This window comes from Monodon monoceros, unplaced genomic scaffold (assembly GCF_005190385.1).
Source record: "Monodon monoceros isolate NGI ecotype Baffin Bay Population unplaced genomic scaffold, NGI_Narwhal_1 Super_Scaffold_11, whole genome shotgun sequence".
Lineage (NCBI taxonomy): Eukaryota > Metazoa > Chordata > Mammalia > Artiodactyla > Monodontidae > Monodon > Monodon monoceros.
Window position 1 is genome coordinate 124448801 of NW_021703767.1, and position 18721 is coordinate 124467521.

Consider the following 18721-nt stretch of genomic DNA (forward strand, 5'->3'; position numbering starts at 1 on the left):
AATTACAGAAGGAGAGCCACTTAATGTCCACCATTAAGTGACTCTGCCTCCCGTGGCAAGTTATTCGACTTCATCCTGAGGTCAATGTAGGGTTGCAGAAAGACCTGCTTATACATTGGACAGCTCCCTCCTGACCAAGCCCTCTGGCAGGCACTCTTACAGTGGACTTGGGCATGGCGGGGGGTTCACTGAGGACCTGCTATGTGCCAGGCATTGGCCTGGGTGTTTCGCCTGCCTCATTCCTAACTGCAAGCCTGAAGAGGAGGCCCCCTGATCCCCAATACACACGGAGGCTTAAAGATATAAAGGATCTTGCTCCAGGCTGAGGATCTGAATCCGCATTTGTGTGTCATAAAGCCCACACCCTTGCTCTGGCTGTGTCAGTGCACAGCATGCACACTACAGGCTCCTGCTGGCCAGCGTGGTACATGGAGCCACACTCACCGGGCCTAACTTCAACCCTCCTCTCATTTTCCAGGCCCTCTCTCAGCTCTTGTGCCTGCTGCCGTGGTCTTGGTGGCACCCTTCCCCAGTGGTCAGCCCAGGGCTCCCCCCGTCCATGCAGTCCCACGCTACCACCGCCCAGGGCCTCAGCGACCCCCTGTTTGCAGCCTACACTCTCCCCACCTTCAAGTTCCAACCTCGCCGTGAGAGAATGGACTGGAGGCGCATTAGCGCCCTGGACGTGGACCGCGTGGCACAGGAGCTGGATGTGGCCACCCTGCAGGAGAACATCGTCAGCGTCACCTTCTGCAACCTGGACCGGGAGGTGTGCGGCCGCTGCGGGCAGCCCGTGGACCCGGCACTGCTCAAGGTGCTGCGGCTGGCGCAGCTCAGCATTGAGTACCTGCTGCACTGCCAGGACTGCCTGAGCACCAGCGTGGCCCAGCTGGAGGCGCGGCTGCAGGCCAGCCTGGGCCAGCAGGAGCGTGGCCAGCAGGAGCTGGGCCGCCAGGCCGACGAGCTCAGGGGCGTGCGGGAGGAGAGCCGCCGGCGGCGCAAGGTGATCAGCGCCCTGCAGCAGCTGCTCCTGCAGACGGGCGCCCACAGCTACCATGCGGTGAGCATCTCTGCGGGCGGGGCCGCCGGGAGGGCTGTGGGCCCGGCCACCGGCCACCCCGGCGGCACCACTGCCTGGCCCCTGAGGCTGCTGTGGCTTTTCTCACTGGGGCTGGGAGCAGATTTCAGAGATGCCGCTGGTGGCCAGAGAACCCCAGGGTGTCTCATCAAGTCTATGGTGTGTGTGTGTGTAGATTGTACATGTGTGGCAGGTGTGTGTATGAGTTCATGTCTCACGTGTGCATGTGTGAATGTATGCAGGGTGTGTGTGTGTGTTTATGGATGGTGTCTAAGATGTGTCTGTGATTGTTTGGAAGGTACATCTGTGAATGGTATGTGTAGGTATGTATGTAGAGTGTGTGGTGTGTAACGTGCTTGCATGTGACGATATATTTATGGTGTGTGTGTGTGAATGAAGGCTGTGTGTGTGTGTAGAGAGTGTGATGTGTAAAGGTGTGTGTAAGAGGTGTGTGACAGGGGACTGGTAGAGCCAGGCCTGTTCTGGAAAAGTGACTCTATTAGTCAGCCAAGTGACAGTTCATTCCCCAGAGTGGCATTTGAGCATTTGCGTTTCTTTCTATGGAGAGAGTGGATCGGGGACAGTTGCCCTTTAGTAGCTTGTCAGGTGGCCCGGCCCTCTGCCAGGCTCTGAGGATGAAGACAGAAATCATGCTGGTTCAGGTTTAACAGAAATTCATAGTTTGGGGGTGGGTGGACAGAAGGAATCATTAGGACATGATGTTAGTGGATTGAATGGTAATTGACATAATTAATATAATGTTAATTATGATAAAAGGGTCAGAACCTTTCCAGCAGTAAAGGACAAAACAGCAGTCTAACCTGGCTTAGGCCAATAAGGAATTTATTGGTTAATTTAACTGAAAAATCCAGGGTTATGGTGGGACTTAGGTGATGGCACCAGAATCTAGTTTCTCTCTCTGCAGCTCTTGGCAACTCTTTGTCAGCGTGGATTCCATTCTCAGAAACACTCTGTCCGTGTGGCAGCAAGTTGGGCCACTGCAATGCCAGCATCTCATTTTCCCAGGTTCAAAGCTGGCATGGTGGAGGGACTAGTCTGGTGCCTGGTTTGTGAGTGTGCTGCTTGGGGTGGAAAAGGGGAAGCAGGGAAGGGTGGGTTGAGGGGACGGGCTTATAATTTGGAATAATTGTAACATATTCCCTGCCCCCCAGCTGATATTCCTTCAAACAACTAGAAATTCATGTGTCACTTTAGAACTCAGGAGTGGGTAGAGTCCGTCAACCCAGGCTGTATCCATCTGGATTAGGTTTGGCTGTGGGTGACAGGAAACCTCAAATTATAATTGTTTAAACCAGATAGAAGTTTATTTCTCTCTCTCATGAACAAAGTTTAGAGGTAAACAATCCAGGGGTGGCATGTAATCGCGGACCCAGTTCTGGATTTGTTTCTCTCCAGCCTCATTGTGTGACTTCTGCCTCCTGGTCCAAGATGGCTGCCTGAGTTCCACCTCTCAGGTGCACATTCCATTCAGCAGGAGGAGGGAGGGTGAGGAATATCATGGCTCTTTCTTTAATGACACCTCCCAAAAGTGGTTGCATATACCACTTCTGTTTACATGCCATTGGCCAGAATTTAGTCACATGGCCACACCTGGTTGTAAGGGAGGAGGTGACATATGCCTCACGGTCAGCTAAAAATCAAGGTTTCTATTGCCAAGGTAAAAGGGAAAACTGGTACTGGGGGACGATTGGCAATTTCTGTCACATTTGCCTTTGTGTAAAGACAGCAAATAATCTGCCCTCTTACTCTGATTGACTAGCAATGGCAGCCTGAAAAGCCGTGTTGGAAGAATTTTGAAGTTTTACAGTGAAAAAATGATATGCTGGATTGGCATTGTCTGAAATGCTTGAGGAGAGTGAAGTGGAATTTCAGATGCTATATTTACTACCCTTTGCTCCAGTGGTTCTCAGCTCTGGGTGAGACTTGGACATTGGTGTTTTTTGAAAAAAACCTTTTTATTGTGGAAAATTTCAAACATATATGAAAGTAGAGAGAATAATATAATGAACCTTCATCTTCACACTCTCCAGCCCAATAGTTATCAACTCATGGCCAATGTTGTCGCATTTGTTCCTCTACCCAATTTCCCCCACCCCTGTATTATTTTGAAGTGTATCAGTCATATGAGTTTATCTGTAAATATTTCACTATGTAGCTCTAAAAGGCAGGGACTCCCATCCCGCTTTTAAACATAAATGTAATACCATCATCATGCCCTGAAAAACCAACAAAAATTCCTTAGTATCAGCAAAGGATGATACTAATCATTGTTCCTAGCTCCCCACGGCACTGGTAGTGTTTTAAAATTCAGAAAAAGAAAAAAAATATATATATATTGGGGGGGGATAAAATATATAGTATATATATTTTGGGTTCAGTCACTGTCTTACTCAGTAAATCAAACTCTTTATATATGAAGCAGCCCAGGGGGCCCAAGGAATGAGAGTTTTGATAGAGGGAGAATCCCTGGCTGACTCAGGTGAGCTAATCCTGCACTTCCCACTACTTCCCTCTGTGTAGTGCCATCTGTGTGACAAGACCTTCATGAACGCCACCTTTCTCCGGGGCCACATCCAGCGCAGACATACGGGCGTGGTGGAAGGTGGTGAGTCCAGGTGGCCCTCCTGGGACTGCGCAAGGGCCTGGGCTTGTGTTCAGTGGGTGAGGGGCATGTACACCACCAAAGCTGCCCTCAGAACCTCATCATCCAGTTGAGGATGGGGGGATCCCACATGGGGCGGGGAGGGTTTCTGACCACGTGTTTAGAGAAAAAGGGCTGGGAGTCAGACAGGTAGGTTCCAGTCTTAGCTTTGTCCCCTTCTGTTATGTGACCATGGTCAGTGTTTCCTCCTCTGTGTCCTTCACTATGAATGGGGCAGTCAGACAGAGTGACTGAGAGGCCCGTGTACCGCAAAAACAAAAAACAAACAAACAAACAAAAGACAGAGTGACTTTGAAGGGCCCTTACCTCGCAGCCTTCTGGAATTTGCTGTTCTCTGGTGCTGACTATGAATAAGCTTAACTGGGCTTAATGAGCAGTCAGACCAATTCTTTGACTTTTTTAATGTCATGAGCTTATTATGACCTAATCACTGTAATTTTACTGTTTCAAATTCTAAAATGAGTAGCAAGGCTGTATGTTTTTCCCATTAAGAAGTTTGCATACTTTATATCTGTTTTTTGAGGTTCAATAAGAAGTAGCTGTTAAAACGTAAAATAAATATAGATATGAAAATATAATGTGATAAAATGTAATATAAATTAAATATAAAAATCCCATTGAATAAAATATTTTTCCTTTTATTTTAATTTCTTTTTCAAAGAACAGAGTTTTAAAACAGCACAATTCACCTAGTTACTATGCATTTATTATATATCTAATTCTTCTTGGTTCTGCATTAGAGGCTGCTAAAGAAAAACAGATTTTCCACTGATTAAATATTTTTTTCTGATAAAGATATATATCTTTGGAGAGGTATTTATACACATATTCATAGTAGCTAAGAGCTAAGATGTAGAAGAACCCAAATGTCCATTGACAGATGAATGGATAAGCAATGTGTGGTATATAGATACAAAGAAATACTATTCAGCATTAAAAAGAAAGGTAATTCTGCAATATGCTACAACAGGGTATTATGCTAAGTGAGCTAAGCCAGTCACAGAAGGACAAATACTATATGATTTTACTTAAATGAGGTACCTAGAATAGTCAAATTCATAGAAACAGAAAGTAGAATGGTGGTTGCCAGGGGCTAGAGGAAGGGGGAATGGGGAGTTAGCATTTAGTGAGAATAGAGTCTCTGTTTTACAAGATGAAAAGCATTCTGAAGATGGATGGTGGTGATGTTTGCACAACATTATGAATGTATGTAATACCACCAAACTATACATTTAAGAATGGCTAAGGCGGTAAATTTTGTGTTATGTATATTTCATCACAATAAAGAAATTGGAAAAAATATCCTTTGATCTAGAAAATTTAAATACAGAAAGGTAGAAAAGAGAAAATAAAAACTGTGGACAACATCACCTGCAGTTAATATGTTGGTATGTTCGCAGTCATTATTTTTCTTTATACAAATATAGTCATATAGGATGCAGTTTTGACACTGCTTATTTTCAATTAAGAATATATCACCTTTTCCAAAGTCAGTAAATCATCTTTGAAAACATGATTTTTAATGGCTGAATAGTATTTCATCATGTGGCGATCATAATATATTTCACAGTTAAATTATTTCTCAATTTATATGGGCGACTAAAAAACTTTCCTATTATAAATCACATGATGGTAACATTCTTGTACATAAATCGTTGTGCGTATTCCTTGTTATTTCCTTAATGTAAAGTGCTGTAAGGAGAGGAAAAATATGTTCTTAAGGCAACTTTTGCTACATTAATGTTCATTAGTTTATTGTCAGGCAGCTGGCTTCTCAGATAACCCAGCCCTCCCATTCCAGACTCACCTCAGATCACTTAATTAACCCAAATTAATTTGCACTGCATCTAAAAGTTGCTTGTTTCTAAAAAGTCCCATCTGAGAAAAGCCATATATTTCTTTTCAAAGTAAAGCTTAAAGTTTCAGTAACAGTACCATCTAATAGTCTCTAAATGTACTTTAAAAAGTAACAAATGTTGGGCTTCCCTGGTGGCGCAGTGGTTGAGAATCTGCCTGCTAATGCAGGGGACATGGGTTCGAGCCCTGGTCTGGGAGAATCCCCCATGCTGCAGAGCAACTAGGCCCGTGAGCCACAACTACTGAGCCTGAGCGTCTAGAGCCTGTGCTCCGCAACGAGAGAGGCCACGATAGTGAGAGGCCCGCGCACCGCGATGAAGAGTGGCCCCTGCTTGCCACAACTAGAGAAAGCCCTGGCACACAGCCAAAAATAAATAAATTAATTAATTAAAAAAAAAAGTAACAAATGTTCAAGAACAATTGGTATCTTTTTCATTAACTCAGTTTATCATCATGTGATTTAGTTAGAATATTCTTCTGTAATTCAAGGTTTCTTCATAATGCATGCTGCCTTTTTTCCACTGGAAATTTAAAACTACACAGCTAAACTACACTATATTCCTGAAAAGAGTGAACTTAAAGCTACAATTATTATCACTATTTTAAATTCCCCTCTGATTGCTGTCAGGATACATAGATATGTTCTTTGTATTAATAATCACTGTGTACACACTATTTGGTATTCTGCTTCTGTTACTCTGCTGAGTTTGCATTCACATTACCATGTGTTAGTACTGTCAAAATAGTTATTTTAAATGACAACAGTAGTTCACATGGATTGAGCTGTCCTGCCAGGCACTACACTAAGCCCTTTACATTATCACATTTCGTCCTCACAATAACTCTCTGGGTTAGGTGCTATTACTATGTCCATTTTCCAGTTTGGAGAAACAGAGGGTCAGGGAGGTTCTGTCATTTGCCCAAAGTCAGTGTACAGTGTAAGTGGCAAAGCTGAACTCAGACTGAGGTGTGACGGTATACATTCCACTGACTTTGACTTACGCCGTCACCCTCTCTTCGAGTGGACCCCACAGGAAAGCAGAAGAAGCAGGAGCAGCCAGTGGAGGAGGTGTTGGAAGAGCTGTGGGCCAAGCTGAAGTGGACCCAAGGGGAGCTGGAAGCGCAGAGGGCAGCGGAGAGGCAGCGGCAGCTTCAGGTGGGTGTGGAGAGGAAACGGCAGGGGCTTGGTCACGGACTAGCTGAGTGACCCATGATGCACTTGCATCCCACAGGGCCAAAATTCTGGCTGTTTCATAGAGCAGGAGACAGAGCTATGATGGCGTCTTCCTGGATGTGCTAAATGATTTTAGGTAGTTTGGCAAGGAAAATTCAATTACTTGGTCAGACCTGTATGGCCAAAAGAGAACTGCAGCTTTTTGCATTAGCACCTTCTGAGAGCATTTGAACCTGAATTTTAACTTCTTACAATATAATGTTATCTTTTTGAGGACAAAGACTGGATAAGCTCCCAAAGGCAGCCCAGAGGAGGTACTCAGTATTTGTAGACGAAAATGCATAAACTTGCCTCACTCCTTCCAGCATTTATTCATTCATCACTCCTTCCCTCAGCGTGCATTTACTGAGCACCAACTATGCCAGGCATTGTGAGGAATATAAAGAGAGAAAAGACATGATCCCCATCCTCAAGGGCCTTTACGGTTCAGATAAGACTAATCCCACTCCCTGTCCCAGCAGTGGGGACCGGGGGATGAATGTTCTTTGGGTCTCCATAGTGGCTTGCACGGACAAGGAGCCCTAGCAGTTTCTCGGTAAATATTTGTCATAATGTGGAATTAATGATTCTCTTGTTCTTGCTTTTCTTTGTAGGAAGCAGAGATCACTCGCCAGAGGGAAGCAGAAGCTAAGAAAGAATTTGATGAATGGAAAGAAAAAGAGCGGGCCAAGCTATATGGGGAAATAGACAAGCTCAAAAAATTATTTTGGGATGAATTTAAAAGTGTTGCCAACCAGAACTCTACGCTAGAAGAGGTACCCAACCTAAAAGGCTTCTCAGAGTTCTTTAGTTGAAAACCTGTTTATTTGTTCTCAAAATTCATTTCTTTGTTTGTACTAGTTCTCTGTCATCTGCTATTGGGGGTGGGTAATACACTGTGAGGCCAGATACTAGAGGCCAGTGTCCAGGATTGAATCCCTGCTCCATCACATACTGGCTGTGTGATCTTAGGCTAGTTACCTAACCTTCCTCTGCCTCAGTTTATTTTCTGTAGGATAGGTTTCTGAAAGGGTTAAATTAACACATAGACAGCACTTAACATTATCTGGCATATAGTAAGAGCTCCTGAGATATTATCCTTATTTTCTCAAAGGGCTTTCATCACTGGACAAGAAATGAGGCAAAATGTAAATGAATGCATTTTTCTTCTAACAAGTACTTGCTGAGCCCTGGCTACAGGCCAGGCTCTCCGTTGGGGTCTGTGGGGGTCACACATAATAGCTAACATTTACTGAAACTTTTCTAGCCCCTGTACAGAGTACTTTATATACACTAACTTTTAATCCTCATAACAACCAAACAACTATAACATTCTAAAGGTAGGTGTGTCATTAGTTTATTAATTTCTTTTTGAAAGTTCTTTTTTTAGGGAATTCCCTGGCAGTCCAGTGGTTAGGGCTCTGCGCTTTCACCGCAGGGATCCCTGGTCAGGGAACGAAGATCCCACGTGCTGCACAGTATGGCCAAAAAGTAAAAAAAAAAAGCTATTATCATTCCTCCTTTACAGGCCAAGACACTGAGGTCGCATAACTTGCCTAAGGTCACACAGCTGTTAAGAGGTAGCGCTGGGATTTGAACCCAGCTCCTTAAACTTCAAAGCCCCTGCTCTTCTACTGGATATATTATTAAGTTTATTCAAGAAAACCTTATTAAAGTTATCCGTGGACTGTATCTTCCCATATAAACCTGTATAACTAAAACCGTATCAGGGATAATGTTTGAGGAGAAGTATTTTCAGGATGCATTTAGCTCTTATTGGTCCACTGAACATCAAGGAGAATCTTTTCTTGATTTGAAAATGAATTGTGTAATAGTGTTTCTCATGATCATTGCATGCTTTGCCTAAAGAAACACCTAGACAACTTCTCTAGAAGGGGATTGTCGTAGGATATGCGTGGAGCCTTGGTGGCCTCAATCTGAGACGGAAAGCCAAGGATGGAGGGCGGTGGGAGTGCAATGCGAGCTCTGCGTGTGTGTGTGTGTGTGTGTGTGTGTGTATCGATAGTGACCCAAGTCCTTCCATTCCTAAATGTTCCCCCAGGGTGGACAGGGATAATCTGTGGAGGACAAGATGCTGCCCCACCATGTGGATGTCACACTCCTAACCCCCAGCTCCACACCCATCATCTCTGAGCTCATCTGAAACTCCCTGACTCTCATGCTTCCCCTGACATGGTACTCTTTGACTAGACACATTAGATACCTAGGTATTGATTTGAATTTATTGTTCATAAACCGTGTCCTCAAAAATCAAAAGGTTACTTTTGGTTAGGAAATTCTGGGTTGTGGTAAATGAGGACATAATTCTTACTACCATCCATGGTTTCCTTTTAACTTGGATCACACTGTCCTAAACTGGAACATCCTTTTTTTTTTTTTTTTTTTTTTTTTGCCTTTCCCCTATAGGATGGTTTCTGTTGTATTTTTGTGTGTCTCCCCCGCCCATCTCCTCTCACCTGACATTTTATTATTTCACTTTTATTAAAGTATAGGAACCAAACTGGATACGAGATTCTCAGTGTAGTTGGATAATTATCTTGTTGATTTATTTTTTAAAAATTCTGGGGGATGGGGAAAGAGATAAGATTCCATTTAGAGTGATTGTGAAAAACACTGTAAGTCCACTTTACCCCAGTTGAAAGGAAAACACCACGAAGGTTTGTGATGCCAAGAAAGCCAGCTCTCTGGTGTGTCATAAGCAGCAGTGTGAAGACAGAAGTGACACATCAGGGGCCAAAAGTTGTGCATACATCTGATCAAGCATTTGACTCTACAAAAATATTCAAGGAGTTTAGAAATGGTTAACACTTGGACCCAATATTGCTTTAGCAGGAACTGAGAAGAGTTAAAGATTAGCAAGAGTGAGAAGTTAAACTCAGGGACTTAACTGTTCTCTAAAGCTTGAATAGGGCTTATGAGTTTGATATAATAATAGAGATGGAGATAATTGCTTTTGTCACTGCAGTAGTGATATATTTAAAAATACAACCATAGGCGGGTGGAAGGGCACCTTGTCTTTGATCCACTTTTCCATGCCTTTTCCTTCACACCATACACTATTAGCTTGGGGAGCACTAGGCGTTGGTGACATGACTCCAAGTTGTGAAAAGCCAGGCCTTCTTGGTGACAGCCAGGATTTTTCTTTGTGGGAAGAGGGCCAGGAGTCCTCAGGGAGTGGTCTGGAGTGCCTGAGACCCTCCTCAAAGCTCCGATAGTCTGATTCTCTTCAGCCTATTCGAGACTGAGGAAGAAATGGGAAAGCCGTCAGGCAAGTTCCGGGTTTGAAGTCCAGCAGAATTTCAGCGCGATGGAAATGACACTCTTGAATCCTGTTCTTCCATGGGAATTTGCTTCTCCTGCGCAAGGGCTGAGCTCTCAGGAGAGCACTAGTGAAGGGGAGTGTGAACTTGTGTGAATGTTTGCAGGCATGCAGATACCTAGTGAGTTCAGGTTGGGGCTTTGTGGTTGGGGTTAGATGTGCCCTTCTGACACTGCTCCGGGTATAAAAGACAACATCATGATTAGATATTTATCTGAATGAAACTGCACCCTGATCTTTTCAGAAACTGCAGGCACTGCAGTCCCACAAGGTGATGAAGTCCAACCTCGGGTCCCTGCAGGATGAGGAGCCCGAGGAACGACTCAGCCAGGCTCAGGAGCTCCGGGGCCTGAAGGAGAAGATGGAGATTCAGGTGAGCCGATGCCCCGTGCCTTTCTTCCCAGAGCCAGGCGAGAACCATGCTGTCTTCCAACAGAGTTTGTCGGTTTTGCTCTGTGGTTTAAAGGAAGTTGAAAGACATCAAAGTTCTATATTTTCAGACCTTCTGCCAATTCATGAAAGCATAGAGTAGGGTTCTTAGGATTCTCAGGTGAGGCTGGTGACATAAATGTGTGCAATGTCAGATTTGCCTGGGAGTTGTTTCAAAATACATTCAGCCGTGTATCTTACTGGACACCCTTGCCCTCATTTTGATTCCAATGCAGTTGAAATCAATTCTTAGAAAGTGTGACAGTCTTCTGGCTTTAAAGATATTTGGCATGGGTCTAATGGTGTGATGTTAAATACTTAACAACCGGTTGTCTGGAACTAAAAAAGCTTTGATTTGTAGCATTTGCCATTTTCTGTGGTGTAAATATTCCCACCATGGCTGATTTCATGCTGCTAATGTGAGGTCACTGGATATGGAACTGGGAAGACTTATGCACGATCTGCTGTCATGGGCTGGGAGGGGTTGGCCTGGCCTCCACTGGATGAACCTTACATCAGTCCAGTTACATATGGTCTGTATCACTGATAGTTCCATAGCAAGGAAGGGCAGTTGGCACAGTCATTCAATCATGTCCTGCTTCTGCTCTCCAAGACTGTTAAGAAAGAGCTTAACATTTAACTAGCAGAGGTGAAGCGTTTCCACTGCTTGATGTTTCAAGTTTCACATTTAAAAAAGCCGTTCTTTTTCTATGAACTCTTTCACATCCTTTGCCTATTTTTTCTGTTGATATCCTTACCAATTTGTGAGTTTGTATAACGTATGGAAATTAACCAACCCTTTGTTGCTCTTGTTGTGGCTATTTTCCCCTGTTTCCTAGTCATCCTTAAACTTTGTTTATCATGGTCTTGACCATACAAAATTAATAATGTTTATGTGGTCAGAATGATCAGATTATCAGTCTTTTGTTTATGCCCCCTCTGAGATTTAAAAAGAAAATAATCATGGGAATTCCCTGGCTGTACAGTGATTAGGACCCCATGCTTCCACTGGCAGGGTCCTGGGTTCGATCCCTAGTCAGGCAACTAAGTAAGATCCCACAAGCTGCGCAGTGTGGCCAAAAAGAGAAAAAGAAAATATTCCTGTGTTTTCTTTTTGTTAGTTTGTTTGCTCATTCATTCATCCATTCATTCATTCATACATGTCACTTTATTGAGGTACGATTCACATGTAAAAAGCTGTGCATATTTAATGTATATAACTCATTGAATCTGGGGGTAAGTGTAGCTATATTTTGGCTATTGTGAATACTGCTGCAATGAACGTGGGAGTGTGAGTATTTCTTTGAGATCCTGATTTCAATTCCTTTGAATCAAAATCAAGAAGTGGGATTGCTGGATTATATGGTAGTTCTGTTTTTAATTTTTTTAATAAGAGGAAAACAAACAAGTTTATTAACATGTATACCTCATGGATACACCCCTGGGAAAATGAGTAACTCTCTTGGTCTTTAATTTTTTTGAGGAGCCTCCATACTGTTTTTCCATAATGACTACCAATTTACATTTCCACCAACAGTGTAAAATGTTTCCTTCTCTCCACATCCTTGCCAACACTTGTTATCTTTTGTTACTTTTAAAAATAGTAGCCATTCTGACAGGTATGAGGTGATAATCTCATTGTAGTGTGATTTGCATTTTTCTGCTGAATAATGATGTTGAGCACATTTTCATATACCTGTTGACTATTTGTAGGTCTTTGGAGAAATGTCTATTCAATTCCTTTGTCCATTTTTAATTGGATTGGTTTTTACTGTTGAGTTATATGAGTTCCTTGTATTTTGGATATTAACTCCTTATGAGATACATGGTTTGCAAATATTTTCTTCCATTTCATAGGTCATCTTTTCATCAGTTGATGGTTTCCTTTGCTGTAAAGAAACTTTAGTTTGATGTAGTCCCATTTGTTTATTTTTGCTTTTGTTGCCTGTGCTTTTGGTATCACATCCAAAAATCATTGACAAGATCAATGTCCCTGTTTTCTTCTAGGATTTTTAGGGTTTCAGGTCTTACATTTAAGTCTTTAATCCATTTTGAGTTGGCTTTTGTGTATGGTGTAAGATATTGGTCCAATTTCATTCTTTTGCATGTGGATATCCATTTTCCCCAACACCATTTACTGAAGAGACTATTCTTTTCCTATTTTGTATTCTGGGTGCCCTTGTTGAAGATTTGTTGACCGTGCATACGTGGGTTTAATTTTGGATTTCGTATTCTGTTCCATTGGTCTGTGTGTCTGTTTTTATGCCAGTACCATACTGTTTTAATTACTGTAGCTTTGTAATATAATTTGAAATCAGGAAGTGATGCCTCTAGTTTGTCTTCTTGCTAAAGATTGGTTTGGCTATTTGTGGTCTTTTGTGGTTCCACATGAATTTTAGGTTTTTTTTTTTTTTTTTTTGCGGTATGTGGGCCTCTCACTGTTGTGGCCTCTTCTGTTGCGGAGCATAGGCTCTGGACGTGCAGGCTCAACGGCCATGGCTCACGGGCCCAGCCGCTCCGTGGCATGTGGGATCCTCCCGGACCGGGGCACGAACCCGTGTCCCCTGCATCGGCAGGCGGACTCACAACCACTGCGCCACCAGGAAAGCCCTAGAATTTTTTTTTATTTCTGTGAAAAATAACATTAAAATTTTGATATGGATTGCTTTGAATATGTAAATTGTTTTGGGTAGTATGGGTATTTTAACAATATCCTTCCAATCCATGAGCATGGGATATCTTTTCGTTTATTTGTCTTCTACAATTTATTTCATTGATGTTTTATAGTTTTCACTGTATAGCTCTTTCACCTCCTTGGATAAATTTATTCCTATATTTAATTTATTTTGATGCTACTGTAAATGGGATAGTTTTCTTAATTTCTTTTTTGGATAGTTTGTTTTTAGTGTAGAGAAATACAACTGATTTTTGCATGCTGATTTTGTATCCTGCAACTTTACCACATTTGTTTATCCTAACAGTTTTTTTTTTTTTTGGTGGAGTCTTTAGGATTTTCCATTTGTAAGGTCATCAGTCATCTCGTCTGCAAACAGATCATTTTACTTCTTCCTTCCCAATTTGGATGCCTTTTATTTCTTTTTCTTGTCTCAGTGCTCTGGCTAGGACTTCCAGTACCATGTTGAGTAAGAATGGTGAGAGTGAACATTCTTGTCTTGCTTCTGATCTTGGAGGAAAAGTGTTCAGCTTTCACTGTTGAGTATGATGTTACCTCTGGGTTTGTCATATATATGGCCTTTATTATGTTGAGGTATATTCCTTCTATACACATTTTGATGAGAGTTTTTTTTTATCATAAAAGGATATTGAATTTTGTCAAATGCTTTTTCTACATCTATTGAAATGATCATATAATTTTATCTTTATTTTGTTAATGTAGTGTATCACATGTATTGATTTGTGTATGTTGAACCATTCTTGTATCCTGGGGATGAATCCTACTTGATCATGTTGTATGATCCTTTTAATGTGCTTGTATTTTGTTGAATATTTTTGCATCTATGTTCTTTAAGGATATTGGCCTATAATTTTTTTTTCTTGTAGTGTCCTTCTCTGGCATTTGACAAGGGTAATACTGGCCTCATAATTTCTTCCTCTTCAATTTTTGGGAAGAATTTGCATTAATTCTTTAAACATTTGGTAGAATTCACCAGTGAAGCCATCCAGTTCTGGGATTTTCTTTGTTGGGAGATTTTTGACCACTGATTCAATCTCCCTACTCATTATTGGTCTGTTCAGATTTTCTATTTTTTTATGATTCAGTCTTGGTTGGTTGTATGTTTCTAGGAACTTGTCTATTTTTTTCTAGGTTATCCAATTTATTGGTGTGTAACTGTTTATAGACATCTCTTGTAATCCTTTGCATTTCTGTGATAACAGTTGTAGTGTCTCCTCTTTTATTTCTGATTTTATATGTTTGAGACTTCTCTTTTTTTCTTAATCTAGCCAGGGATTTGCCAATTTTGTTTATCTTTTCAAAAACTAACTCTTACTTTTGTTGATCTTGTCTATTGTTTTTCTATTCTCTATTTCATTTATGTCTGATCTACTCTTTATTACTTCCTGCCTTTTGCTAACTTTGGGTTTAGTTTATTCTTCTTTTTCTAGGTCCTTGGGGTATAAAGTTAGGTTATTTATTTGAGATCTTTCCTTTTTCTTAATGTAAAATTTTATGACTGTAAACTTCCCTCGTAGAACTGCTTTTGCTGCATCCCAGAAGTTTTGGTATGTTGTGTTTCCATTTTTGTTTGTCACAAGTTATTTTTTTCGTTTCTCTTTTGATTTCTTCTTTGTTCAGGAATGTGTTGTTTAATATCTACACATTTGTAAATTATCCTGTTTCTCTCCTATTATTGATTTCTAGTTTCATAGCATTGTGGTTGGAAAAGATTAAATTGATATGATTTCAAGCTTAAATTGGCAAGACTCGTTTTGTGGGCTAATGTGTGATCTGTCCTGGGGAATGTTCTTTGGGCATTTGAGGAGAATGTGTACTCTGCTACTTGGATGGGATGTTCTGTGTATGTCTGTTCAGTACACTTGGTCTATAGTGCTGTTCAAGTCCATGGTTTACTTATTGATTTTCTGTCTAGATGATATATCCATCGTTGAAAGTGGAGTATTGAAATCCCCTACTATTATTGTATTACTGTCTATTTCTCCCTTCAGTTCTGTTAATGTTTGCTTTATATATTTAGGTGCTCCTGTGTTGGGTGAGTATATAGTCGTCCCTCAGTATCCATTCATAGGAGATTGGTTCCAGACCCGCTGTGGATACCAAAGTTCTCAGATACTCAAGTCCCTTATGTTTTGCACATCCTCCCATATACTCTACATCATCTATAGATTACTTCTAATTACTTATAATACCTAATACAATGTAAATTCTATGTAACTAGTTGTAAATATTGTAATACAATGTAAATGCTATGTAAATAGTTGCCAGCATGAGGCAAATTCAAGCTTTGCTTTTTGGAACTTTCTGGAACTTTTTTCCAAATATTTTCAATCCATGGTTGGTTAAATCCGTGGATGTGGGATACACAGATGTGGAACCTGTGGATATAGAGGGCTGACTGTATATTTACAGTCGTTATATCCTCCTGATGAATTGATCCCTATATGTAGTGACCTTCTTTGTCTCTAGTAACAGTTTTTGACTTATTTTGTCTGATAAAAGTATAGGTATCCTGTTCTCTTTTGTTTACCATTTGCATGAAATGTCTTCTCTCATCCCTTCAGTTTCAGCCTATGTGTGTCCTTAAAGCTAACCTGAGTCTCTTGTACACAGCATATAGTTGGATCTTTTTTTAAAAATCCATTTAGCCACTTTTGATCTTTTGGTTGGAGAATTTAATCCATTTAAATTTAAAGTAATCACTGTTAGGTAAGGATTTTCTATTGCCGTTTTGTTAATGGTTTTCAGACTGTTCTGTAGTTACTTTGTCCCTTTCTTTTTCTCTTGCTGTCTTCATTTGTGAGTTGATGATTTTTTTGTCACAGTATGCTTTGATTCCTTTCTCTTTCTCTTTTGTATATCTGCTACAGGTTTTTTCTTTGTGATTAGTATTAGATTATATAAAACATCTTATAATTACAGCGCTCTGTTTTAAGCCAAAAACAACTTAACTTTGATTGCATACAAATAGTCTACACTTTTACTTTTCCTCCTCCACACCTTCCACTGTCCACAAGCTAGCTAGTAGGATCTAAAGCTGGTGTTGAGATCCGTGTGCCAGTACCAAAAACCGAGTCAGCCGTGCTGATTCCCTCAGTTCTGGGTGGGGTGAGGCAGAAGTGGGCCTCCTGGGCAGCATCCTTCAAGGCTGGGGCAGTTGGGTGCTCACTTGCTCTCACTTTACCCATGGGAGAGATTGTGGGCTGAGTGGGTCTCTCTTGGCACTGAGCTGTGCCAACCTGGGTGAGGGGTGACACAGGTGAGGTGAAAACTGTTCTTCTTCCCCTCTTCAGTGTGTCTATTCTTGGGTTTTTTTGCTTCACCGAGGTGCTGGGACCTCTCAGCTGGATTCCCAGGCTCCCATAAAGGTCTCATCTGTGGGTGTTTTGAGAGCTGGAACCTCCTGGTCCATCATCTTGCTGACGTCACTTACATGTTTTAAGTTGAAATCTTTGACCACCTAGAATTTATTCTCGTTTAAGATATGAAATAAGGATCCAAATTCATATTTTTTTTCAGGCAGTTAACTACTTGTTTGAACACCATTTGTCAATAATCCATCTTCCCCCAGACTAAGATTCCATTTTTTCCCCATCTTTGTCTGGGTTTTCTACTACTTGTGTAGCTTTATAGTATATTTTAATATCTAGAGGGGCCCACTTGATAAGCATTTAATCTTTTCCAGAAAACAGAATGGAAGAGAAAAATGAAGGTATTGCAGGAAGAGCATGCAGCTCAGAAGAGAGAGGTAGGTCTCACTGGACCGTTTTGGGGAGCCTGGTTTCCCACGACCTCCTCTCATCCTGCAGCTCCCCATCCTTCAGCCCCGCCCCCCTTGAACTCATTGGCAGATAATTTTTTGCTGATACTGTTCCTGGCTGCTGACCCCCATCAATACACGGAGGGGTCAGCCGCCCAGAGAGCAACTTCCCTGGCAGGGAGCAGGGGCCTCTGGGCCTTCTCTTCTGAAACCCACACATCCTTTCTCTCTGGTTTCCTCTGCAGTGGCCCCGTAAGGTGCTCCAAGGAGGGTGGTGCTGTACAACTCAGAGAGCTGCCTGCTCATTCTGTGTTTGGGCCCTCCTTTGAAACTCCAACCAGAGAGACCCCAGTGGCTGTGGACCTCAGTGATAGTTCACGGGCAGCTCAAATGGAAGGGTTCAGACACTGAGACCAGTGGGCAGAGAGCAGCAGGCCTCAGGGCAGAGAAAACAGCTTCTCTAAAAATGTCCCTGACAAGGAGGCAAGTTGAGGAGGAAGCCGGTTAACAGGAGCCCCAGGTTCTGCTGCGGAAAGCTCAGAAGGTGAAGGTGCTTAGGTCTGAGTCTGGCGCAGGATGGATTCCCCCCGTTCCAGTAATTCCCATCTGATGGGTTTATCTTATGTGAAACATTTAAAAATGGGAAATGCATTCAGGTTTGTTCCAAAAGCAGAAGAACTGTATTAAGGTACATGGAGTAAAGTCTTACTTCCGCTCCGTTTCCATCTCCCTGTCCCCGACACCCACCCCACAGGTGACCACTTTTATTGCTTTCTTGTATTCTTCTAGAGGTTCTTTATGCAAAAATAAACAGTGTCATTTTCTCTCTGCTCTTACATCAGAGGTTTTATTTAAAAGTAAATAGTGTCATTTTCTCTCTGCTCTTAGACCGCATTTCCTTCACCTTTTGTCTTCACCTAAAAACATCCATTTGATGATTTTCGAATGACCTCAACTTGACAGTCCTTCAGTGGGTGGCACACCTGACAGGGAGCCTTTTGCCCTGACCTTAGGGGCCTGCATTCAGTTCTCACTTCTCAGGCACCACTTGAAATGTTCTCAAATGGGAAGGAAGTCAGTCTTGTTAGAAAGCCACCTGCCCAGGTCTGGAGACACTCCACCTGCTTCAGGTGAAACCCCGACCAGCGTTTGCCTACAGGTGCAGGCCCTGCAGGCACTGGGCACTCAGAGGTCCCTGCAGACATGTGACTGACCGACCATCTTGTGCCACCAGCTGCAGGAGCAGAACGAGAGGCTCCAGGCCTCCCTGTCTCAGGATCAGAGGAAAGCAGCTATCCAGGCCCAGCGCCAGATCACTGCCCTTCGCGCCCAGCTCCAGGAACAAACCAGGCTCATCGCCTCCCAGGAGGAGATGGTAGGTGTGTCCCTCCTCCCAGCCAGGACCTGGAGCCCTAGGCCTCTTCCCTGCGAGGATTTCCTTAGATTCTTCTGGACTTATCGGCACTAGCCTCATTAGCCAGACTCTCTGAGGAGAGAGAAGAGTCCTCAGATTTGAGGGGCAGGAAGTGATGAGGGTGCTGAAGACGTGCCTGCTGTCCTGTGTTAGTGGGTTCACTGTACCACCAGAGACCTTGTGAGGGCCAGCACCTGGTTGATACTTTGCTTGTCCCTCCGTGGAAGCCTCACTGCTGCCCCTCAAGGTAGA

The 18721-nt window shown here is 42.5% G+C and overlaps 1 protein-coding gene across 26 annotated transcripts in view; it reads left to right on the top strand.

The window, feature by feature from the left end:
* The window catches only part of DZIP1L (DAZ interacting zinc finger protein 1 like), an 83172-nt gene that overhangs the window by 11957 nt on the left and 52494 nt on the right, over positions 1-18721 (top strand). For 22 of the 26 annotated variants that reach the window (XM_029214501.1, XM_029214503.1, XM_029214481.1 and 19 more), the window contains 7 exons: positions 479-1060; positions 3620-3704; positions 6641-6774; positions 7446-7607; positions 10416-10544; positions 16981-17043; positions 18290-18430. In XM_029214501.1, coding sequence (XP_029070334.1) covers positions 479-1060; positions 3620-3704; positions 6641-6774; positions 7446-7607; positions 10416-10544; positions 16981-17043; positions 18290-18430 — 1296 coding nt within the window. The remainder of the gene's footprint in view (positions 1-478; positions 1061-3619; positions 3705-6640; positions 6775-7445; positions 7608-10415; positions 10545-16980; positions 17044-18289; positions 18431-18721) is intronic. The other 4 variants (XM_029214502.1, XM_029214499.1, XM_029214500.1 and 1 more) reach the window with 2 other exon arrangements.